Below are 26,576 nucleotides of genomic sequence, written 5' to 3' on the forward strand. Positions count from 1 at the left end.
TAACGAATGATGCTACTTTTGGTGAGCAAAAGGTGAAACTCACCGTGTACGAGGCGCCGAACGGCCATCTTGGTTCTGTGCTGCTCCTATTTTTCTCCCTCCTCATTGGAGGGATTGTTAGCTGGGGGCGTGCCAGAGAGAAGGAAAAAAAAAAGTGAAATGTTTTCTACTGGCTTAGTTCCTATTACTACTGCGCTGGGCGGTGTGTTGGCAGATGGGAGCAGGAGGATGTAACTTCCTATCTGTTCGGCACAGTTTAATTTCATTCGGCCAAACTATTATTTTTCACAGCCCTGAAGGTCGGTAGACATAGTAACTTGTGAGTCTTGTGAGAGTAGTTTCTGGCACGCCCCCAGCTAACAATCCCTCCAATGAGAAGGGAGAAAAATAGGAGCAGCACAGATGTAAAGATGGCTGACGGAGCCACGGTGAGGTTTAGCTTTTTCTCACCGAAAGTGGCACCATTCGTTAGAGCAGATTCTGAGCTTTCCATAGATATATGACTTGTGGGGGTTTAAACAGGCTGAAAGCGGAAATTCGCTCCGTTTTCAGCACAGCTCAAATTCTCTATGGGGATTTACGGTGGGTCCCCTAAAGTAGACTAGCTCCAAATATGCTGTTAATTACTTTTCTCATATGTTGCTGTGACTTACAGTAGGTAGTAGAAATTTGACAGAACTGCCGGGGGAGGGAGGGGATGGGGGGTTTCAGAGTTGTCTTTATTTTCAAACACACTTAGTGAATGGCAGTTGCTCCATCCAACTGCCAAAAAAGTGTGCAGCAGACAGGGAGGTTGGCTAGCATATTTGTATAAATCCTTTTCAGGGAGCATCTTCATAAAGAAATAATGTTGACAATCCCCCATGGGGAGATGAGTTGGTCCAAAACTATCTATCAAATGTGTACTACCTACTGTATCCCACATTATCTGATATGGAAGAATCGATTGAGCGTTTGGAAAAATAATTCCATATGGAAATGATGGAGATTAAAAATGAAGTGATAAGTATTGGTCAGAGAGTAGTAGTTGTGGAGGATAAGGTAGAAAAGATGGTGCAAACTGTGTCTGAAGTTTCTTCCCAGATTAATTTGCATAATAAAGTTTGAAGAGATGATGTCCCAATTGGACTATTATGAGAATCGAAATTGCAGACAAAATATCAGAATAAAAGGGCTCTCTGAGAAGGTCAATGTAGCTGATTTAAAATAGACAGTTATGAAGATTTTCCATATTCTTTTGAATAGTGACAGATTTATTGATATTGAGAGAGTGCATAGGTCACGGGGTCCTAAAAAGGCTGATCCTAAGATGCCAAGAGATGTGATTTGCAGACTTTTACGTTTTGCTGATAAAGATAAAATTATGATGAAAGCTGGAGAAAAGGGATCAATTGACTTGGATGGAAGCATAAGTGATTTATACCCGGATTTGTCTTGGAGAACTTTAATGACCAGAAGGACAGTGAAACCTCTGTTGGAGGAACTAAAGAAAGCAGGAGCAAAATATAAATGGGGATTCCCTTTCAGTCTTTCTGCAAGTTTAAATGGAAAATCTGCAATTTTGAGATCTAAGGATGATGTAAAAAAGTTCTGTGAGACTTTGGGGATATCATTAGTGGATTTTGAGGATTGGAGAAGTTCTGAATTTAATATAACTTTTTTTTGGCAGGATAGACGGGAGAAGAAAAAATGAATGATTAATAATATGATACAATTGTAAAGGTTGTTTAATAATAATATGATAGTTTACCTGGTGGGGGTGGGGGGAGGGGGGTATGCCGCTGTACCTTTCCAAATCCCTAGGAGAGGTCTCTAAGAGGATGGAGACAAAGAGAATACGGTTCTCTGGAGGAGGGTGTCCTGAGTGGACAATTGGGTTATTTTTTCTTTTTGGGTTGTTTTTTTATATTTGTATGTTTTTTTTTTTATTTTTTCTCACATTCTAGTCTCCTCTAAACAATCAAAGAAATATGTGTTAGATGTCTCAGAAGGGTGATATTTTGAGGATTCTCTCTTATAATGTTAAAGGTCTTGGTTCTCCAGTAGAGATGTGGCGAACTGTTCGCCCGGCGAACATCTCTGGAGCTCTTACTACACTCCGGGTCACACTGACCCGGAGTAGTACGCCTGCTCTGCCCGGCGGAGCGCGTTCTAGATCGCGCTCCTGTTGCCGTCATGAACGACGTCACGCTCATGCGCAGAGAGTGCCCGGCAACAGGAGCGCGATCTAGGACGCGCTCCGCCGGGCAGCGCAGGCATACTACTCCGGGTCAGTGCGACCCGGAAGTAGTAAGAGCCACAGGGATTTGGAGATGTTTGCCGGTGAACCGTTCGGGAACCGTTCGCCACATCTCTATTCTCCAGTTAAGAGGGGAAAATTATGGATGGAGCTGCATAGACTTAAACCCCAGGTCCTCTTTTTGCAGGAAACCCATTTTTGTGAAGATAAGATGCCTGGTATGCCCTTGTCCATATTTGATAGATTTTTTTTTCAAATTCTCCGATTAAAAAAGCTAAAGGGGCGCTGATAGCAGTGAGTAAGACTTGTCCATTTGTACTCTTGGATAAAAAGAGTGACGAGATGGGTAGATTTCTTTTTTTTAAGGGTCAACTAGTGGGTCAAGTGTATACTTTTGTCAACATATACGCGACTAATGAATCACAGGCTACTTTCTTTAGATTGGTGCTTGAACAACTTGAGCAGTTCAGGGAGGGATGTATGATATTTGGGGGGGATTGCAATTGGGTCTCTGAGCCTAAAATGGATGTGTCATCGGGATCTAGGAGTATTACGGCTGTAGCTAATATAATTATTAAAAATATTTTTCAAGATATCCATCTTATAGATGTATGGAGAGCACTTTTCCTTCTGTGAAAAAGGGCTATTCCTTTTTTTTATGGATAGATATGCTGTTCTTGGACCAATTTTTGTTGGGACAGAGTAAAAGGGGCAGGAATTGGGAATATAACTATTTCAGATCATGCCCCAATATGGGTTGATGTGGATTTGATGCTTAGAAATAGGCGTGAGTGGCATTGGAGACTCAATTGTAATCTTCTAGATGATATAGAAGTTAAAGATAAGATCAAAAAAACAGAGGAGTATTTTGAGGATAATGAGTTGGATGGTATGGACAAGGGCATAGTATGGTCGGCCCATAAGGCAGTGGCAAGGGGGATATTTATTTCCTTGGGAGCCAAGAAAAAGAAAAAATATAATAGTAAAATTACAGAAATGTTTTTGGAAATAGGAAAATTGGAATTAGCGCATAAGGGGTCATTCGATCAGAAGGCCCTAGATGATTTGAATAGTGCAAGAAATAGATTGTCAGAATAATTGGAGGGTAGACTGAGGGAGAAAAATAGAATTTATTTTGCCAAATGGTTTGAACATGCTAATAAGAGTGGGAGATGGCTGGCAAGGACATTAAAAGGACAAAGGAAAAGTGCGTATATTCCTAAAATTAAGGATAATAGGGGGGTTGTTGAGCTGCAGGCACACAAAATAGTGAATGTTTTTAAAGAATATTATTCTTCATTGTATGGTCTTCCAAAAAATCTAAGGATTTTGATAAGGGGATGTGGAAATATTTAGAGGAATCTGGAATGGTCAAAATATCACAGGAAAATAGAGATATAATGCAAAAAGAGATAAGTGAGGAGGAGGTGTTAGCTATGTTAAAAGCTATGAAGATGGGTAAGTCACCAGGTCCCGATGGTTTTTCAAAGCAATATTTTACCAATTTCAGTGATGTGTTAGTGCCTCCTATGTGTAGATTCTTTAATTCCCTTAAAGAGGGGAAAGTAGTGCCCAGGGATGTGTTAGAAGCCCATATAACAGTTATACATAAGAGTGGAAAAGATCCGGCTTTATGTCAAAGTTATAGGCCTATATCATTATTGAATTTAGATATAAAAAATTTTTGCAAAACTTTTAGATGAGAGAATTAAGCCATGGTTGGGATTAGTAGTTAAGGGGGGATCAGGTAGGTTATGTGCCAGGAAGGGAAGGGAGGGATAATGTGGCAAAGGCGATGGCATTATTTAAGTGGTCTTTGGTGAAGAAGGTTCCTATGATGGTACTATCGACTGATGCGAAGAAGGCATTCAACAAGGTGAACTGGGATTTTATTATGTCTGCTTTAAAATATGTGGGATTAGGAGAGAATATGTTAAAATGGGTGGGTGTACTTTATCCAGGCCCAACTGCAAGGGTTAGAGCGAATGGGGCCCTGTCGTGTGCCTTCTCCTTGTTGAATAGAACGAAACAGGGATGCTCTCTCTCACCGGTTATTTTTATTTTGACCTTGGAAGTTTTTTTGTGCACAGTTAGGCGGTCTGGGAATATACATGGAGGTAGAGTTGGAGATGAGGAGCATAAGATATCTGTGTTTGTTTTGTTTTATGTTTCGGAGCCTCTGGTGTCTCTGCCAAATTTGGTTAAGGAAATCGAGAGATATGGTATTTTTTCAAATTTTAAGATTAATATGAATACATCTGAAGCACTTAATGTGTCATTGGCACCAGGAGTTTTACTGTTTGCTTTGCTAGAAAGTAATTTTTCATTTCCTTTTAGAAAAGAGGCAATTAAATATTTAGGAATAATGTTACCTAGTGATTTATCGAAGCTATACTCTTTGAATTATCTTCCATTTTTAGGATCAATTAAAATAGATTTGGAGGGATGGTGTGGAACGGTTATTCATGGTTTGGGTGTATAGATATTGTTAAAATGAATATTTTGCCTAGGTTGGTGTTTTGCATGTCCATGATTCCAATTTGTGTGCCTGCAGCTTTTTTCAGATCTCTAATATCAATCCTTATCAGGTTTGTTTGGCAGAAGAAGCCCTGAAGATTAGCATATGATATTTTGGTACGTCCTAAAGAAAGGGGGGGGGGGGGGGGTTAGGGCTTCCGGATCTGAAACTTTATTATAGAGCTTGTGTAGTGCTAAGACTTTTCGATTGGACGTATGGGGGAGGAGGAAAGAGGTGGGTAGATATTGAAAAAGAATTGGTTGGATTGGATTTGGCAAACGTTTTTTGGTTCCCGGGGAAATTTAGAGATCTAACAAGATGGACACCTGTGTGGATTAAAAATGTATTTAAGGTGTGGGATGTTGTTAATAAAAGGGGAGGTTGGTCACGGGGGATGTCCTTGATGACTCCTTTGGGGGGAGTCTCCTTTTTTCTGCCAGGGAAAGAAAGGGTTTTTTTTGGATCATAGGGTGAGAGGGGAGGTGTATTTTTAAGAGATATTATGATTAATTGAGAAATTAAAACTTTATTTTGGTTGCGAGAGGAATATGGTCAATTCCCATTTGATTTTTGGAGGCATGCTTAATTGAAGCAGTTTTTGGCAGAGAAGGGGAGAGATCTCCCCATTTGTTCTGAATGATCAGAATTTGAGAAATGATTTGTAAAGGAGGCTCCTCCCATGCATCTGATATCATTTTTTATATAAAGAGTTGAATAAATTGAGGAAGGGAGAATTTCCTAAATATTTGAGTAGATGGGAGGAGGACGCTGGCATCTCTGTAGATGATTGGTGGAAAAGAAAAATATGTATTTTGGCCCATGCTACATCAATTTGTTCTAGAATAAAGGAAATTAACTTTAAATTACTGACAAGATGGTATAGAACAGTGTTTCTCAACATTTTATTGGTATGTACCCCTTTTAACACCCTGTACTCACCAAGTACCCCCCAGCATAGTAAATATTATCACAAGTACCCCATGACAAATATATATTTAATTGTAGTACATGATAATTGGTTCTAAACAATTTCCAAGCATTTACTATTGCTTTTAATTAGCTAAAACACTAATTTGGTGTTGTTTAAATAATATTTATCATTTTCTAAAACTCTAAATTTGTTATTCTTGATTAAGTATATCAAACCCGAGTACCCCCTGGAACCATCAGAAGTACCCCCTGGGGTACGCGTACCACACGTTGAGAAACTAGGGTATAGAACACCGTATAGGTTGGCAACAACGTTCCAAGGGGTCAGTGATAGATGTTGGAGGGGGTGTGGAGCAAAGGGGACTTTAATGCATTTAGTGTGGGAGTGCCCAGTAGAATAAGGTTTTTGGAAGGGTTCGTTGGATTGTATTTGGGAATTATGGGAAGGTTGTGGAGATTGAGACCCAGTAAAGGTATTGCTGCATGGAACATCTATGTCTATGGGTAGATATAAGAGATATTTTGTTCCCCAGCTTTTAATTGCCGCTAAAAGTTTAATCCCAGTTAGGTGGAGATGCCAGGGTTCTCCAACTATGAAAGAGTGGGTTGAGAAGGTTAATATGGTGAGGAGTATGGAGAATCAGATTGCCTTGCAGCAGGATAGATTAGAAGCATTTAATGTAAAATGAGGGAAATGGAGTGAATTTCAAGATACAAAGGAGTATGGAGATATGGTGGAGATGTAGGGGAAGGAGCTTCCTGTAATTAAAATGGATATAGTTTTTTACTTTTGTAAGTATTTTGGATGGTAATAGGTAGAGGGGATCTTTAAAAAAAAAAAAAGTCTAACAATGTTAGATTCTTTATGAGATCATTGATTTGAAGATTGGGGAGAGAGAGAGTGTGTGTGTGTGTGTGTGTGTGTGGGGGGGGGGGGGGGGGGGGGGTTCTTTATGGGTTTTGTTTATTTCATATTATGTAATTTTTGAAAACTGAAGAAGAGAATATGATGATATTTAGTATTGGAGTTGAATTGATATGAGAATTGGAAATATTCTTACTTTTTAACAAATTATATAAAAAAAACTACCTACTGTAAGTTACAGCAACATAGGAGAAAAGAGATTTATGGCCCATTTACTCTGGAAGAAACATACTCCTTATTTGTATATTTTTACATGTATTTTAAATGTTACACTTTTTCAAGATAGTGGTCCTTTAAGTCTTCCTCAATGGCGTAGCAATAGCCATAGCAACTGCTATGGGGTCCTGAAGCAGAGGAGGCCCAGATGGCACTTTATGGATTTACCATTTACTTTCTTGTATTCCTCCACTCTATGATGTTGTATAAGTGCTCATGGACTACTGTATATGCAGTGTAGATCGCATGAGAATGTAACTTGCCCAATTAACTCATATCCATAACGTACGGTCAGATGGGATTGCTCAAGACTGTCTACATCTGAGGGCCCCATAAAGACCCCATGAAAGTTTTGCTATGGGGCCCCCTAATCTCTAGTTAGGCCACTGGTCTTCCTAAAGGTGGTCACACACCATACAATTTTTTAAATATCTGTTCAATTCAAGAATCGCAATCAATTTTTCAGACTGATTGTAACATTTAAAAAATCTGACCAATGTACCACACAGATATGTTCATTTTTTCCCCAATTATGATAAAAATGATTGGAAACTCTGAGAAAATTGCTAGGGTGTGTATATTAACCTCCTGAGCGTTACGCCGCTCAGGAGGTTTTGCAGCTTATAGTCCCCAGGAAGAATATAATAGATTTAATGCCCCCACAAGGTTTAGCTAGCACTAGGCTAGCTAGCATAGATAGGTAGCCGGCACCCTCCGATTTCTTCTGATCCCCCCCGATTATACTTTACCTAGCCTGGTTCCTTCGATCGGCACAGCCTCCCCGCACAGCTCCGGTCTTCTCTATGGGGAGGATCGTACATGAAGTCATACGCAGACCCGATCCTCCCCATAGAGAGACTGGAGCTGTGCGGGGAGGCTGTGCCGATTTGCTGGAGCCAGGCTGGGTAATTTATTAGGCTCCCTGCATACTGCATGCAATTCCGATTTTTAATTGTTTTTTACATCAAATTCCAATTTTTAATCATTACTGCATGCTGCATATTTTTTCCTCCGCTTTTCTGTTGATTGTATTCAGGGAAAATCAGAATTGCAAATCGGAAACGGAATCGGAATTGCAAAACTAATTTGCAGTGTGCAAGGAGCCTTAAGTGGCTGGATCGGGGGATCGGCAGCGATCGGGGGGTGCCGGCTACATATACTAGCTAGCCTAGAGCTAGCTAAACCTTGTGGGGGCATTAAATCTATTAGAATCTTCCTGGGGGGCTCATAATTCTAGTGAGCGGGATGCCCAACACAGTGTTTGGCATACCGCTCAGGAGGTTAATACATTGACAATCTAACACACACCATACAATCTTTAGAAAAATTTAAGAAAAATTTCCAGCAGTCCAGATCAACAGACATAAAAAAAAAACCTGTAAATCCGTTTTCAGATTTTTCAGTCGAATGAATAAAAAAAGGCTTTTGATTTTTTCGGGAGATCCGATCATATATATCGAATTGCTGCAAAATCGGATCATTTTATTGTATGGTGTGTGGCCACCTTAATACTAGCTGCTGATTTTTAGATTCTATGAAGCACAATTTGCCATCAAAAGTAAAAAAGGTAACTCTTTAAAATGTCATTATTTTCTAATGGGCCCTTGCCCACTAGCTGCGCTGGTTTGCGTTTCCACTGTGTTTTGAAAATGTACTTCCATTCACTTGAATTAATCGATTTTACTGCAATTTTTTTAAAACCACTGCAATTTTGCAGTAATTCTCATTCAAGTGAATGGGAATCTGTTTTTCAAATCACAAATGCTGCGGAAAGGCAATATATATATATACACATTGCACACGGGTTAGGTGATGATGTTCTCATAGAGATCCTATTGGTTGCTGTCACAGGAGCCCTTGTGGCTGACCGCACTTAGACTTCTAAACGGTGCCAGCGCACAGATCGTGCGAACACTGGTCGCAGTCAATGCGCAGGAACCGTTAAGAATTAGCCGCAGACAACTCAGAAGGGAGCCTGTGAGACACGGGTGATTACAACGTCACCTACTGGTTCAGAGTAAACTGCCACCACCGCAGTTACCATGGGACCGTGGAGCCCATTAACTGACTGACTAATCCTGCGAATAAAACGGTTAAACACACGTTATTCTGTCTAGCCAACAACAAACAAACAGTAGCGTATCTTCAGAGACCCGGGATCAGTTCTGTGTGTGCTGATAAGCAGGGTAGCGGAAAGTGAATGACTTGGGGAAAGTCGTTTATTCACGCAATATAAATAATTAATATATACAGACAATTATGAAAATCAACAACTATTAAAACCGTAATAGCCAGTATGAAAAATAAAAGAAGGGAGAAAAATACTTAGTTCCTGGAAAGATGTCCTTATTGTGGGAAGAATCATAAAGTTCTTGGTTTCAAAGTACAGAGTTCAGAGTTCAGACCAGGTGGATGCCAGCATATCCTCAAGCTGGCATCTGATGAGTGCAAGATGGTTCAGTGTGGAGGACACTGAGTTTGGGTCCTCAGCCATTCTTATGCCCCTGCTTCAGTAGGAGGGAGTGAGGGCGGGGAGCCATACACCCCCTTCAAAGATGAGATGAGCCCTCCCCTTGTACTGGGGCTAGAAATCATATCTACCCATATATGGGCTCTATCTTACAGAACCGTACAGGTCAGGGCAGATTTATTAACATTTTCAGGTCTGTCTCGATTTACCCAGCGCCCTGATACCAGACATGAGGGGTGGGACCCCTGTGGTATCATCAGGGCACTTTGAAACTGCCTAGCTGGCAGTCCTTACCTCCGAAGGTTCTGAAACTTCCTCAGAACCAGCACCGGGGCTCTTTTCACAAAAGTGATGGAAAAGATGTTTCAAGGGGTCTAACATCTGAGTTTTTGCATGGATGAGTGGGATAGATGCCAAAAGTCCCAGGGAAAAATCTGGATTTGATGCAAAGCAGAGTTTTAAGGGCAAAAATCACTTTGCATGCTAAATTGCAGGCCTTAAAGAGACTCTGAAGCGAGAATAAATCTCGCTTCAGAGCTTATATTCAGCAGGGGCATGTGTGCCCCTGCTAAAACGCCGCTATCCCACGGCTAAACGGGGGTCCCTTACCTCCCAAATCCCCTCGTGGAGTCCCGGGGATCTCTTCCTGGTGAGGCAGGGCTAATGGCCGCAGCCCTGCCTCCATGCGCGTCTATCAGCGCGTATCTCCGCCTCTCCCCCGCCCCTCTCAGTCTTCCTTCACTGAGAGGGGCGGGGGAGAGGCGGCGATGCGCCGCTAATAGACGGCGCTGAGAGGCAGGGCTGCAGCCATTAGCCCTGCCTCAACAGCAGCAAAATGTATGACCAAGTTGGTCGCGGATTTTGCAGGGGGGGATTTGGGAGGTAAGGGACCCCAGTTTAGCCACGGGATAGCGGCGTTTTAGCAGGGGCACACATGCCCCTGCTGAATATAAGCTCTGAAGCGAGATTTATTCTCGCTTCAGTGTCTCTTTTTATCCTTATACACACGAGGCACAGAAGCCTGGCAACAGACAAAAAAAAAAAAAAAAAGCAGCGACAGTTCGTCGCCAGGTCCCTCTGTGCAGCAGCCGTACACACGGCGCACAGAGGGACAGAGAGGTGGCGGAAGCTGTCGCCGAAGGTTCCTCCCCCCGCCGGAAGCTCCGTACATTGTTTATGGGTTGCTGTCGCTAGTCCGCATACACACGCAGTACGTGTGGCGGACTAGCTACAGTTGCGGCGACAGCTGTTGCCGGTGATTGGCCACGTCAATCACCTGGCGACAGCTCTGACTGGCGACGGTTCGTTGGGCACGCCTCACACACGGGGGACCTGTCGCCGCAACATGCGCGTGCTACGTGTTTGTGGCGACAGTTGTGCCCCGTGTGTATGAGCCATAAAGTGCTTTAAAACATCTTGCATGTGTATACATCAATCAGGGAGTGTAATTAGAGTACTGCTTCACACTGACACACCAAACTCACTGTGTAATACACCGCAAACAGCTGTTTGTGTTGTGACGGCCATGCTGGACTGGTGCGCACCATGACAAGAGTGCAGGTGATGGTGGCTTTCCAGCCCATGTGGTTGCCGGGCTGAGGTAGCTGAATGACAGAACAGTGACTGTCCAGTTGATCAAATTTGGTCTGTCCACAATGAAGCAACAACCTTATTATTGTGGATGTGCCCCCCTGAGACACTCATATAGCCGGCGGTCATTGCTTCATTGTGATACGCAAGCCCCTTCACCGCGGCCGGCAAGGTAATGATCACGAAGGGGAATTGCCATATGTACATGCCTTTTGTTTTGTTGTTGCAGCTGCAGTGCAGCCAGAAAAATTAGGCAGGCATGTCCACGCACCAGAAAAATTATTATAGCGGCCGCTGCTAGCAGCAACCTTAAAAATTCAGGAATCCACCTGGAGTCCTGGACCCTGTTGGTGGTGGCGGAGAAGGCAGTCAAGCGGCCTGCGGGCAGAGATGCTGTGTGGGGAGTGACTTAGTCTTGGGGCAGGCAGTTACACGGCATGCAGGCAGAGATGCTGTGTGTGGGGACTGACTTAGTCTTCGAGCAGGCCTAAACGTGCTTTGCAGACCAGGAATCAGTGGTAAGATGGACCCTTGACCCAACGCTGTGTTCCAGAGATGTCACCACTTGCCTTTCAACATCACGGTACAGTTTAGGTATCACCTTTTTTGAGAAAAAATTGTGGCCTGGTATCTTCCACTGCGGTGTGTGGCTTTGCTTTTGTGTGCTGCTTTTCCTCAGGTGGTCATCCCATTGCAGTTTGTGCTTTGCAATCATGTGCCTTCATAAGGTAGTTGTCCCTACGCGGGTCTTGGTCTTTCCACAGCTCAATTTTCGGTGGCAGAGAGTACAGATGGCATTGCTCTCATCTGAGGCAGACACACACAAAAATTTCCACACCGCTGAGCCCTGGGGTAATGGCACTTTGGTGGTAGCGGCCGACTGAGTGTTAAGTGGGGTGCTAGAATTGGGGCAAGAGGAGGAAGATATGTCATGCTTCTGTGCGGAAGCTGAGAAAGATGAGGTGTTCTGTGTTAAATAGTCAACTACGTCCTGACAATATTGGGGGTTGATGGCACGTGCCTTCTTCTTAACACTGTACTTTGGTCGAGGGCTGCACGAAATCACGACAGCGCGACCTCGAACAGACCTGCCAGGTTGCCTGCCTCTGGCTCTGCTTTTTGTTTTGTCCATATTGGGTGGGATGAAGTGAAAAGTATGCACTGACTTGACTAATACAATGTATGGTTACACAGGTGCAGTGAACAGGTATGCAGTGACTGCTGGTACAGCAATGTGCGGTTACACAGGTGCAGTGAACAGGTTGCAGTGACTGGTATTACAAATGTGCAGCTGCCTGTCACACACACAGGTACCCTGGTATTAACAATTTGTGCGCTCACGTAGGTATAGGTAGGTAGGTGCACTGAACAGTGAACAGGTGCAGTGATTGGGATTACAAATGTGCAGCTACTTGTCCCACACACACACGTACCATGAACAGGTGCAATGACTGGTGGTATTAACAATGCGTGCGCTCACGTAGGTAGGTAGGTGGGCTAAACAGTAACCGGTGCTTGGGATTACAAATGTGCAGCTGCCTGTCACACACACACAGGTAGTCACTGAATGTGCTGGGCCTGGCAGTGGCACAGTAGGAATTACACCAAAGGCCAGCTGTGACTGACTGACAGGGCTGTATATAATGCAAGTGGGCCACACACAAAAAATAAAAATAGATCACAAGAACAAGATTAGCTCTCAAAAGAGCAGTTGATGGGTACTTTTTTAGCAATACGAATCAGCAAGGAGCAAGCTAACAAGCCTACAAGAGCCTAACTAAGCTTTCCCTATGAGAGTCTGCAGCAACTCTCCCTTCTCTAGTTACTGAAGGCACACGAGTGAGTCCAATGCCTGATGCTGCCTGCCTTTTATAAGGAGGGGGAGTGGCTCCAGGAGGGAGTGTAGCCTGATTGGCTACAATGTGCCTGCTGACTGTGATGTAGAGGGTCAAAGTTGATGCACTATGGGGGCGAATCGAACTTCCAGAAAAGTTTGCGGTTCTCTGCGATTGCGCACCATGGAAATTCGCCGGGAACCGTTCGCCGATGAACAGTTCGGGTCATCTCTAATTGTGGCTGTTCACAAGTCAGGAAAGGGCTACAAGGTAATTTCTAAATGTTTTCAAGTTCCAGTGGCTACAGTGCAAAATATTATCAAAAATAAATATGTTCCGCACTGTGGAAACTTTCAGAGGAAGCCAAAAATGACACCTGTGCTGGCCAGGAGGATAGTGAGAGAGGTGAAAAAGAATGCAAGGATCACCACCAAGGCCATCCTACTAAATGTGGGCTCTGCTGGTAGCAATGTCTCAAGGCAGACAATCTCACAGACACTACACACTGCTGAGTTCCACGGATGCAGACCAAGGAGGATGCAGCTTCTTCAGATAAGGCACACAAAAGCTAGCTTGGCCTTTGCAAATGCTTATCTGGACAAAGAAGAAGACTTCTGGTCTTCTGTGTTATCATCAGATGAAACAAAAATTGAATTGTTTGCTCACAATGTTTCCTTCATTTGGCGTACAAAAGAAGAAGCCTTCAACCCAGGGTTGCAACAATAGACCCTGCAACGGATGCAGCCGCAGGGGGACCATAAGCCGCAAGGGGCCCCGCGAGGGGAGAAGTTTCTTTTCCCTGTCTTGAGAGACAGATAACTAATGGTACAGAGAGAAAAAAACTTTCTGCTCTCTGCACAATTGTTCTAATGACTGCATCTGCTCAGCCACTGATAAAGAATCAATTCATACAAACTTTTGAAGACAACGATTTGTAGACAGTCCCTATTCAGTGTGCAGCAGGGTCTTATGTACAGCACCCTGCGCCCAACCTCTCTACCCCTCCCCAAGTGCTCTGTACTGTAGTGATGCTGGAGAAGTCTGCATAGCCAGTTCTGCTCCATCAGAGATGGACAGAATGAGTGTAATAAGCTGAGGCTGGGAGCACACGTGTCTTTCAGTTTTCTGCACACCATGGGTTTGATTCACAAAAGGGTGCTAACTTAGTTAACCAGCCTAAAAGCCCCTTAGCACGCCTAAAGCCTTTAAGGGTGTGCAAAGTTTTGCGCGCTAAGTTAGCGCGCACAAAGTTTAGCGCTGCCCGTAGCGGGCGAAACATTGCACCGGGTGTGCCTAAACCGCTGCACTGGGTGCGCCCAAAACGTTGCACTGTGCGACATTTCAAGCACACCCGGTGCAACGTTTTAGGTGCACCCGGTGCGACATTTTGCGCGCTACGGGCAGTGCTAAACTTTGCGCGCGATCAATAAAAGCTTTAGTCGTGCTATCTGCTTAGCGCCCTACTTAGCACGCCCAAAGCTTTTAGGCATGCTAACTGAGTTAGCACCCTTTTATGAATCGAGTGTCTTCTGTATGAAAACATGCATGTTTTATCACAGAAGCTAATGTAATTGATAGAGAAAATGCCTGCAGTGCTTCAATGTTGTCTGTTTTTATCTGCATAGGGAAAACACATTGAAGTGTGCACTAGCCCATTGAATAACATTGGTTCTCAGTTTACCTGTGCAGAAAGTGTGTGTGTGTGTGGGGGGGGGGGGGGCTGTGGTAGGGGGCCCCATCCAAAATTTCGCAGGGGGGCCCAATGATTTCTAGTTATGCCCAAACCCAAAAACACCATCAACACTGTCAAACATGATGGTGGGAACATAAAGCTTTGGGGGTGTTTTTCAGCTAATGGACCAGGGAACTTAATCATAATAAACGGCACCATGAAAAAAGTGAACAATACATGAGAATTTTCAACGACAACATCAGGCAGTCTGCAGAGAAACTTGGCCTTGGCCACCAGTGGACATTTCAGCATGACAATGACCCAAAACACACAGGAAAAGTGGTGAATTAATGGTTAGCAGACAACAACATTAACGTTTTGGAGTGGCCCAGACAGAGTCGTGACTTGAATCCAATTGAGAATCTGGGTAGGGAGCTAGAGATCAGGGTGCTAGCAAGAAGACCTCCAACCTGAAAAATGTGGAGCTCATTGCTAAAGATGAATAGGCAAAAATACCTGTGGAGACATATAACAAGCTGGTCTGCAATTATAGGAAGAGTTTGATTGCTGTCATAGCCAATAAAGGCTTTTCTATCGATTATTGAGAAGGTATGAATAATTTCGGACTGGACACTTTTTGCTCAAATTAACTTTAAGTCAAAATTTGCCAGGGGTATAAATAATTATGGGTAGCACTGTGTGTACATATATATACATATATACATATATACATACACATATATATATATATATATATATATATATATATATATATATATATATATATATGTATATGCATAATAAAAGCAGCGTGCGCAACGTACTTTGATATTCTGATGTCTGCACACTGCAATTTTACCGGGATTTAGTGAATCAACCTCCATGCTACATGTCAGCACAGGTACACTTTAAATCTGGTGCATCATTGCTTGACTTTAGCACCTGGCATCTGTCAGCGCTCAAGACCTCTGGGAAGCGGCCTTCTTGGCAACCAATAGGATCCCTATGAGAACATCGCCACCTAACCCGTGTGCATGGCCTTGCCACCAACAATAAGGAAGTAAACTTCAAAAAAAGGCCCCATACGAGATAAGAGTTTAAAGTGGTAACTTTTGGAATTACCCTATGTATCAATACAGAATCCTATGTATACTATCTTCAGCACATACTTTTCTGTCTCTTTTTGTCTCCTTTAGGTAGAATGGAATACCTGCCATCTCATAAAAGTCTCCTGATAATACTTGTTGTGTTTTCTATCGTATTAAATTTAATTTTTATTCAAAAGGTAACATTTCAACTAACATTTTTACCCAAATATTTTATAATATCTGTTTTCATAAGGATCCGCCTGGCCCCCTATGTATGCACAGGGCCGGATTTCTACTCTTTACCACCCAAGGCCACTGTCACCAGCCACCCTCTTTCAGTATAGGTAGCCAGATTACCCATCCCCCTTTCCCTCTAGTATAGGTAGCCTGATGATCCCTCCCCATGAAGTATAGGTAGCTAGATCACTCCCTTAATCCCTCCCTTTCCCACTCCCTCCTTTCAGTATAAGTAGCCAGCTCGCCACCACACAACAGTACCCATCAGTGTCACCTCTCTGCTCGTTTCCAGTGCAGAAGCTTCCTCTTCCCCTCTGTCTCCATCAGCCACTGCTGATCATCTGTCCCTCCAACTAGTGTTGGGCGAACATCTAGATGTTCGGGGTTCGGGCCGAACAGGCCGAACATGGCCGCGATGTTCGGGTGTTCGAGCCGAACTCCGAACATAATGGAAGTCAATGGGGACCCGAACTTTCGTGCTTTGTAAAGCCTCCTTACATGCTACATACCCCAAATTTACAGGGTATGTGCACCTTGGAAGTGGGTACAAGAGGAAAATTTTTTTTAGCAAAAAGAGCTTATAGTTTTTGAGAAAATCGATTTTAAAGTTTCAAAGGGAAAACTGTCTTTTAAATGCGGGAAATGTCTGTTTTCTTTGCACAGGTAACATGCTTTTTGTCGGCATGCAGTCATAAATGTAATACAGATAAGAGGTTCCAGGAAAAGGGACCGGTAACGCTAACCCAGCAGCAGCACACGTGATGGAACAGGAGGAGGGCGGCGCAGGAGGAGAAGGCCACGCTTTGAGACACAACAACCCAGGCCTTGCATGAGGACAAGAAGCGTGCGGATAGCAATTTGCATTTTGTCGCCATGCAGTCATAAATGTAATACAGATGAGAGGTTCAATAAACAATAAACAGTAATTGGTGTTGTCCAGAATGCGCACAATGCGTGGGTCGCGTTCAATGCAGTCCTAGGCCGAAGAGGTCATAGCCTAGGGTCACAAAAACCTGTTTATTTGGGCAATTTCAATGGTGGCGAGTCTGACGTACATAAATCGCAGCAATGGCCGTTAGCAACGTCTGAATCTCACGAAATGTCTCATGCAGGTAGAAGACATATTGTTAGACTTGGGCTCCAAAGATGGGTTCCCTACATCTCTGCAAACCAGAGTTACAGGGCTCCAAATTTGGTAAAATCCCCCATAGGCTTTCATTGGGCCTCCTATTTACAGTTCCAAAATCTCACATCTTTTCAAAGGGCAATTACTCAGCAGTGGCAAATTTTCTAGCATTGTAGGGACCCTTAGGGGGAACATGACTGGTGAGTTTCGGGCCCCTAGGCCGAAGAGGTCATAGCCTATGGTCACAAAAACCTGTTTATTGGGGCTATTTCAATGGTAGTGATGGTGACGTACATAAATCGCAGCAATGGCCGTTAGCAAAGTCTGAATCTCACGAAATGTCTCATGCAGGTAGAAGACATATTGTTAGACTTGGATTCCAAAGATGGGGTCCCTACATCTCTGCAAACCAGAGTTACAGGGGTCCAAAATTGGTAAAATCCCCCATAGGATTTCATTGCCTCCCTATTTCACTTTCCAAAATCTCACATCTTTTCAAAGGGCAATTGCTCAGCAGTGGCAAATTTTCTAGCATTGTAGGGACCCTTAGGGGGAACATGACTGCTGAGTTTCGGGCCCCTAGGCCAAAAAGGTCATAGCCTAGGGTCACAAAAACCTGTTTATTTGGGCAATTTCAATGGTAGTTATGCTGACGTACATAAATCTCAGCCATGGCTGTTAGCAACGTCTGAATTTCACGAAATGTCTCATGCAGGTAGAAGACATATTGTTAGACTTGGATTCCAAAGATGGGGTCCCTACATCTCTGCAAACCAGAGTTACAGGGCTCCAAAATGGGTAAAATCCCCCATAGGCTTTCATTGGGCCTCCTATTTACAGTTCCAAAATCTCACATCTTTTCAAAGGGCAATGGCTCAGCAGTGGCAAATTTTCTAGCATTGTAGGGACCCTTAGGGGGAACATGACTGGTGAGTTTCGGGCCCCTAGGCCAAAGAGGTCATAGCCTAGGGTCACAAAAACCTGTTTATTTGGGCAATTTCAATGGTAGTTATGCTGACGTACATAAATCTCAGCCATGGCCGTTAGCAACGTCTGAATTTCACGAAATGTCTCATGCAGGTAGAAGACATATTGTTAGACTTGGATTCCAAAGATGGGGTCCCTACATCTCTGCAAACCAGAGTTACAGGGCTCCAAAATTGGTAAAATCCCCCATAGGCTTTCATTGCCTCCCTATTTCACTTTCCAAAATCTCACATCTTTTTAAAGGGCAATTGCTCAGCAGTGGCAAATTTTCTAGCATTGTAGGGACCCTTAGGGGGAACATGACTGCTGAGTTTCGGGCCCCTAGGCCAAAGAGGTCATAGCCTAGGGTCACAAAAACCTGTTTATTTGGGCTATTTCAATGGTAGTGATGCTGACGTACATAAATCTCAGCCATGGCCGTTAGCAACGTCTGAATTTCACGAAATGTCTCATGCAGGTAGAAGACATATTGTTAGACTTGGATTCCAAAGATGGGGTCCCTACATCTCTGCAAACCAGAGTTACAGGGGTGCAAAATTGGTAAAATCCCCCATAGGCTTTCATTGCCTCCCTATTTCACTTTCCAAAATCTCACATCTTTTCAAAGGGCAATGGCTCAGCAGTACCAAATTTTCTAGCATTGTAGGGACTCTTAGGGGGATCATGACTGGTGAGTTTTGCCACTGCTGAGCCATTGCCCTTTAAAATGGTGTGAGATTTTGGAACGGTAAATAGTAGGCCCAATGAAAGCCTATGGGGGATTTTACCAATTTTGGAGCCCTGTAACTCTGGTTTGCAGAGATGTAGAGACCCCATCTTTGGAATCCAAGTCTAACAATATGTCTTCTACCTGCATGAGACATTTCGTGAGATTCAGACGTTGCTAACGGCCATTGCTGCGATTTATGTACGTCAGACTCGCCACCATTGAAATAGCCCAAATAAACAGGTTTTTGTGACCCTAGGCTATGACCTCTTTGGCCTAGGGGCCCGAAACTCACCAGTCATGTTCCCCCTAAGGGTCCCTACAATGCTAGAAAATTTGCCACTGCTGAGCAATTGCCCTTTGAAAAGATGTGAGATTTTGGAAAGTGAAATAGGGAGGCAATGAAAGCCTATGGGGGATTTTACCAATTTTGGACCCCTGTAACTCTGGTTTGCAGAGATGTAGGGACCCCATCTTTGGAATCCAAGTCTAACAATATGTCTTCTACCTGCATGAGACATTTCGTGAAATTCAGACGTTGCTAACGGCCATGGCTGAGATTTATGTACGTCAGCATAACTACCATTGAAATTGCCCAAATAAACAGGTTTTTGTGACCCTAGGCTATGACCTCTTTGGCCTAGGGGCCCGAAACTCACCAGTCATGTTCCCCCTAAGGGTCCCTACAATGCTAGAAAATTTGCCACTGCTGAGCAATTGCCCTTTGAAAAGATGTGAGATTTTGGAACTGTAAATAGGAGGCCCAATGAAAGCCTATGGGGGATTTTACCAAATTTGGAGCCCTGTAACTCTGGTTTGCAGAGATGTAGGGAACCCATCTTTGGAGCCCAAGTCTAACAATATGTCTTCTACCTGCATGAGACATTTCGTGAGATTCAGACGTTGCTAACGGCCATTGCTGCGATTTATGTACGTCAGACTCGCCACCATTGAAATTGCCCAAATAAACAGGTTTTTGTGACCCTAGGCTATGACCTCTTTGGCCTAGGGGCCCGAAACTCACCAGTCATGTTCCCCCTAAGGGTCCCTACAATGCTAGAAAATTTGCCACTGCTGAGCAATTGCCCTTTGAAAAGATGTGAGATTTTGGAAAGTGAAATAGGGAGGCAATGAAAGCCTATAGGGGATTTTACCAATTTTGGACCCCTGTAACTCTGGTTTGCAGAGATGTAGGGACCCCATCTTTGGAATCCAAGTCTAACAATATGTCTTCTACCTGCATGAGACATTTCGTGAAATTCAGACGTTGCTAACGGCCATGGCTGAGATTTATGTACGTCAGCATAACTACCATTGAAATTGCCCAAATAAACAGGTTTTTGTGACCCTAGGCTATGACCTCTTTGGCCTAGGGGCCCGAAACTCAGCAGTCATGTTCCCCCTAAGGGTCCCTACAATGCTAGAAAATTTGCCACTGCTGAGCAATTGCCCTTTGAAAAGATGTGAGATTTTGGAACTGTAAATAGGAGGCCCAATGAAAGCCTATGGGGGATTTTACCAAATTTGGAGCCCTGTAACTCTGGTTTGCAGAGATGTAGGGAACCCATCTTTGGAGCCCAAGTCTAACAATATGTCTTCTACCTGCATGAGACATTTCGTGAGATTCAGACGTTGCTAACGGCCATTGCTGCGATTTATGTACGTCAGACTCGCCACCATTGAAATTGCCCAAATAAACAGGTTTTTGTGACCCTAGGCTATGACCTCTTCGGCCTAGGATTGCATTGGAACGCAACCCACGCATTGTGCGCATTCTGGACAACACCAATTACTGTTTATTGTTTATTGAACCTCTCATCTGTATTACATTTATGACTGCATGGCGATAAAATGCAAATTGCTATCCGCACGCTTCTTGTCCTCATGCAAGGCCTGGGTTGTTGTGTCTCAAAGCGTGGCCTTCTCCTCCTGCGCCGCCCTCCTCCTGTTCCATCACGTGTGCTGCTGCTGGGTTAGCGTTACCGGTCCCTTTTCCTGGAACCTCTTATCTGTATTACATTTATGACTGCATGCCGACAAAAAGCATGTTACCTGTGCAAAGAAAACAGACATTTCCCGCATTTAAAAGACAGTTTTCCCTTTGAAACTTTAAAATCGATTTTCTCAAAAACTATAAGCTCTTTTTGCTAAAAATTTTTCCTCTTGTACCCACTCCCAAGGTGCACATACCCTGTAAATTTGGGGTATGTAGCATGTATTGAGGCTTTACAAAGCACGAAAGTTCAGGTCCCCATTGACTTCCATTATGTTCGGAGTTCGGCTCGAACACCCGAACATCGCGGCCATGTTCGGCCCGAACCCGAACATCTAGATGTTCGCCCAACACTACACGTGACCTGTTCGGCCAATCACAGCGCTAGCCGAACGTTCGGGGAACGTTCGGCCATGCGCTCTTAGTTCGGCCATATGGCCGAACAGTTTGGCCGAACACCATCAGATGTTCGGCCGAACTCGAACATCACCCGAACAGGGTGATGTTCTGCAGAACCCGAACAGTGGCGAACACTGTTCGCCCAACACTACCTCCAACCAGCATCTCTCACTTGTGACTTACCAGCATGTTACCAGCAAGTCAGACGGGAAGAGGAAGCTTCTAAGTTCGAGACGAGCGGAGATGTGAGCGACTGGCAGCTGCTATTCCACATCCTCCACTTGTAACTCTGCAATGCCGCCCAAGTCCATAGCTGCAGGCCACAATGCCAACGTGCAGAGAGAGCAGGGCAGCCGCTGCACAGGCGGCTGGCAGCAGAGTACCGCAGTAAGGCGCTCATCTGATCTCCCTGCACTGCAGCATTTGCAAGTTTGCAAATGCTGCACCAGTTTAGCCTGCTGCTTTGGTGCCCTTGCTCCTGTGGTTCCCTAGGCCATGGCCTAGGTGGCCTTGGCCTAAATCCGGCCCTGTGTATGCATGTACTTTGTACAAAATGTGTCCATTTTGTATATCCATGTTTGAATGGGCACCAAATGTAATTGTAGAGCTTGCACAAATTGTGTAGATTAAAGAACAACTGAAGTGAGAGGCAGATGGAGGCTGCCATATTTATTTACTTTTAAGCAATACCAGTTGCCTGGCTATCCTGCTGATCCTCTGCCTCTAATACTGTTAGCCATAGACCCTGAACAAGCATGCAGCAGATCAGGTGTTTCTGACATTATTGTCAGATCTGACAGGATTAGCCAAACAGATCAGCAAGGCTGCCGGGCAACTGGAAATAAACACGACAGCCTGAGCCTCCATAGTTTTTTCACTTCAGTTTCCTTTAACCATTTCAGTACCGACATATAAAACCTTCCTAAGGACCAGAGCAGTTTTGATGTTTTAGTTATGTCCCTAAGTCGAGAAGGTTAATTAATAATTGTATTATGTAGGAGGCATGGTCTTAAAAGTGAATGTAGTTAAACAGAATATTTTAATGTAATAGTTTTCAATGCATCTCCATCACTATGATTTCCCTATTAAATTTCCCCATTTATCCTGCCCCCCCCCCCCCCCCCCCCCACACACACACACACACCACACACACAGATCTCCCTGGCAGTTTAGTGGTCCCCCATAAGTTTCCCTAGTGCTCTCATGGCCTCAAATGTACATTCTTGGTAGTCTAATAGCCCACCCATGTGTTTCCCTGGTGGTCTAGTGATCCCCTCCTCCATACCTTCCCTGGTAGTCTAGTGGTTCTGGATAGTTTCATTGGTGGCCTATTGGTCCACATACATTATAATGCATGCTTTATTCGACATGCACAGTGTGAATCCTGCAAAAAAAGTGGGATCAGCGCATCACCAGGCCGCCTCTGAATGGCCTCAGCTCAGAGATGCGCTGAGCCCCCCCAGAAACTGCAAACGCACCTTGAACCCAAACAGAGGCTCTGCATATACACCAAAGGAAAACTATTAAGTGGGAGCAGCTGACCAGAAATAAATCAATCAAACATAACAAAGAAATGAACAGCGCTACTTAAAAACAGATGAGTGCTTACCTGCAAAAAAGTGAACACCCCACTCATGGGATTCAAATACACAATGAGCATACACATGACCTGTCTACCACTTGGAGGATGTTAGTTTCCACTAACAATTTGCAATTTGTTAGGTACTTGTCCCTCCCACTGTCGAAGAAGTCTTTCCTCCATGGGAGGGGACCTAACACTAACTAAATTCTACCTATGCATATGCATAGCCTGGGCGCGCTACCAGTAAAATTGAGAATTGCGCAAAAAAAGTGGGGTGTTCACTTTTTTGCAGGTAAGCACTCATCTGTTTTTAAGTAGCGCTGTTCATTTCTTTGTTATGTTTGATTGATTTATTTCTGGTCAGCTGCTCCCACTTAATAGTTTTCCTTTGGTGTATATGCAGAGCCTCTGTTTGGGTTCAAGGTGCGTTTGCAGTTTCTGGGGGGGCTCAGCGCATCTCTGAGCTGAGGCCATTCAGAGGCGGCCTGGTGATGCGCTGATCCCACTTTTTTTTTTGCGCAATTCTCAATTTTACTGGTAGCGCGCCCAGGCTATGCATATGCATAGGTAGAATTTAGTTAGTGTTAGGTCCCCTCCCATGGAGGAAAGACTTCTTCGACAGTGGGAGGGACAAGTACCTAACAAATTGCAAATTGTTAGTGGAAACTAACATCCTCCAAGTGGTAGACAGGTCATGTGTATGCTCATTGTGTATTTGAATCCCATGAGTGGGGTGTTCACTTTTTTGCAGGTAAGCACTCATCTGTTTTTAAGTAGCGCTGTTCATTTCTTTGTTATGTTTGATTGATTTATTTCTGGTCAGCTGCTCCCACTTAATAGTTTTCCTTTGGTGTATATGCAGAGCCTCTGTTTGGGTTCAAGGTGCGTTTGCAGTTTCTGGGGGGGCTCAGCGCATCTCTGAGCTGAGGCCATTCAGAGGCGGCCTGGTGATGCGCTGATCCCACTTTTTTTGCGCAATTCTCAATTTTACTGGTAGCGCGCCCAGGCTATGCATATGCATAGGTAGAATTTAGTTAGTGTTAGGTCCCCTCCCATGGAGGAAAGACTTCTTCGACAGTGGGAGGGACAAGTACCTAACAAATTGCAAATTGTTAGTGGAAACTAACATCCTCCAAGTGGTAGACAGGTCATGTGTATGCTCATTGTGTATTTGAATCCCATGAGTGGGGTGTTCACTTTTTTGCAGGTAAGCACTCATCTGTTTTTAAGTAGCGCTGTTCATTTCTTTGTTACAGTGTGAATCCTGCCTTACACGTAGTCCTAATAAATAGCATGGCTGTATTTAGGGTATTTTCCTGCCCTAGGCACTGTGAACCCATGAGCCCCCCCGACCCAAGATACGCAACACGCACCACAGCAAAAGTGGGCATGGCCACAACAAGCAGTGGGTGTGACCACAAAATTCAGTGGGCGTGTCTAATTACAATTTCCTAGTAAAAGTGCAACCCAAAGTCAGTGAGCTTGTGTTTCCTCCCCAAATATGAGTAGAGTGACCCTCAAACAAGTAGGAAGTGTTCCCAACATAAACACACATTAGCAACAAAATGATGGTAGGTATTAGATTGTGAACTTCTCTGAGAACAGTCAGTAACATGACTTTTCAACAGAAAAAAAACATTCTTCGACAAAATATGGTAGCACATTAGACTAGGACTATGATAGGGATTAGATTGTAAGATCCACAGAGGACAGACAGTGACATGACTATGTATTTTGTAAAGTGCCGCAGAAGATGACAGAGCTATATAATTACATATAGACACACAGTTTGATGGGAGCTGCCAGAGAGATCTGAGTGAGTTCCAACACTCAGAATGGGTGATAGTTAAAAACAAAAGATTCTCCCTGCGCTAAGCATTATCCCCCAAAATACACATCATTTGGCAGCATTTACCTAGAAAATACACTTAGGGCTCGATTCACAAAGCAGTGATAACCCAGTTATCATGCCTAAAAGACTTTAGGCGTGATAACCATTGCACCACGCTGGTGAAAAGCCCCTTATCATGCCTAAACTCAATGATAAGTTTAGGCATGATAAGTTTAGGCGTGATAAGTTTAGATAAGTTTAGATCGCAAAGTCCCACGCGCAAAGCAGCGCCATTAAACTCTATGCGACGTTTCGCGCACCAGACTTTGCTAGCGCAAAATTTTGATCAGCTGTGCACTGCGGTGCTAACCCAGTTGGTGCTATAGTTATCATGCCTAAACTTATCTTGCCTAAACTTATCACACCTAAACTTATCACGCCTAAACTTATCACGCCTAAACTGAGTTTAGGCGTGATAAGGGGCTTTTCACCAGCGTGCTAACAGTTTACACCGCTTTGTGAATCAAGCCCTTAATGTGGTTTTGCCCCAAGATAAACATAATATGGCAGCAATCTCCCCCAAAAACACATAGGGCCTGATTCACAAAGCGGTGCTAACAGTTAACACGCTGGTGAAAAGCCCTTTATCACGCCTAAACTCAGTTTAGGCATGATAAGTTTAGGTGTGATAAGTTTAGGTGTGATAAGTTTAGGCATGATAAGTTTAGGTGTGATAAGTTTAGGCGTGATAAGTTTAAGCACCAACTGGGTTAGCACCGCAGTGCACAGCTGATCAAAAGTTTTACGCTAGCAAAGTCTGGTGCACTTCGCATAGAGTTTAATGGCGCTGCTGTGCGTGCGGGACTTTGTGCGCGATCTAAACTTATCTAAACTTATCATGCCTAAACTTATCACGCCTAAACTTATCACGCCTAAACTTATCACACCTAAACTGGCTTTTCACCAGCATAGTGCAATGGTTATCATGCCTAAAGTCTCTAACTGGGTTAGCACCGCTTTGTGAATCGAGCCCATAATGAGGCAGCGTTTCCCACAAAATACACATGAGGCTACATTTCCTAAAAATACACATAATGCTGCAGCATTTACCCACAAAATACACATATTGTGGCAGCATATACCCCATAATACACAATGCGGCAGCGTACACCCCAAAATTCACACAATGCTGCAGTTTATTCCCCAAAATACATGCAATTAGCAGCCTTCATCCACAAAAATTCATAAAAATACCCATTAACCAGCGTTTCCTCCATAAAATATAATAGAGTTTCCCTCTAGTTAGTGCCCCCTAATGTCCCTGGTGTCAGAGGTGGCAACTGAAAAGAAAAATAAAGTACTCATCTGGCAGGTGACTCTTCTTCTATCATCCAGTGCTTCTCCCCGATCTTCATTGCTGCTGAAAATCTCCCGTGCTGACAGGCAGAGCAGGGCTACAGTAAAATGGCAGCTGGAGCCCAGCACTGGAGACACAAAAAGACTTCATTATTAGGCTTTGGACACCATTTTCTGCTGGAATACTTTTGGGTAAACCATTTATTCATTATCACTGCTGCTGATCACCATTATATACAAGACACCTGCAGCACTGTGTATACATGAAAATATGGCTGCTTACTGGTCCAAACCAGTGCTGTGATCCTGGTACTTCTTGTATTGCTGCTGCCTATTGCCTAATCCTTTTACAACCGGTTCTACAAACTGATCCCGCCATGCTACCTCATTGCTATACTTATGAGAGGCAAGAAGCCCACCACTCTCTTTTCCTGGTAAAAACACTGCACCATATGAACTCCTCTGCAGCCACTATGGCTTTAAATGAGCAAATCTACTACTAGAATACTGGAGAACTGAGGTAATGGAGACATTTGCTGCATGGTTGGCATAGTTGAGGCACTTGTTGTTAGAAATGGGAAGTGGGTATTTAACCTCCCTGGCATCATGATTATTTCCAGATTTAAGGTCTAAAAGCCATAGCATTTTCTCACAAGCTTTTAGACCCTAAAAAAAGAAGAAAAACGAACCTCAGAGAGTTCTACAGCAGCTCCTGCATGAAACTCACTCAGGTACGGGATTACCAACCTGTTTTGCGGCTTTCCGTTCTGAGCCTGACTCAGGATTACCAATCAGTAAGTTAAAGAGACAGTAAAGTGAACTTATTTTGCACAGGTTACCTTATAAGTCGCTTCAGTGCTTTCATAACAAGTAATC

General features: G+C 43.9%; 1 protein-coding gene across 1 annotated transcript in view; it reads left to right on the forward strand.

The window, feature by feature from the left end:
- The first annotated feature begins 4,034 nt into the window (after positions 1-4,034).
- The window catches only part of LOC137519428 (NXPE family member 4-like), a 38,702-nt gene continuing 16,160 nt past the window's right edge, over positions 4,035-26,576 (forward strand). The window contains exon 1 of the mRNA XM_068238380.1: positions 4,035-4,115. Within this exon, the coding sequence (XP_068094481.1) occupies positions 4,035-4,115 (81 nt within the window). The remainder of the gene's footprint in view (positions 4,116-26,576) is intronic.

The sequence above is a fragment of the Hyperolius riggenbachi genome, chromosome 5, assembly GCF_040937935.1.
Source record: "Hyperolius riggenbachi isolate aHypRig1 chromosome 5, aHypRig1.pri, whole genome shotgun sequence".
Taxonomy (NCBI): Eukaryota; Metazoa; Chordata; class Amphibia; order Anura; family Hyperoliidae; genus Hyperolius; species Hyperolius riggenbachi.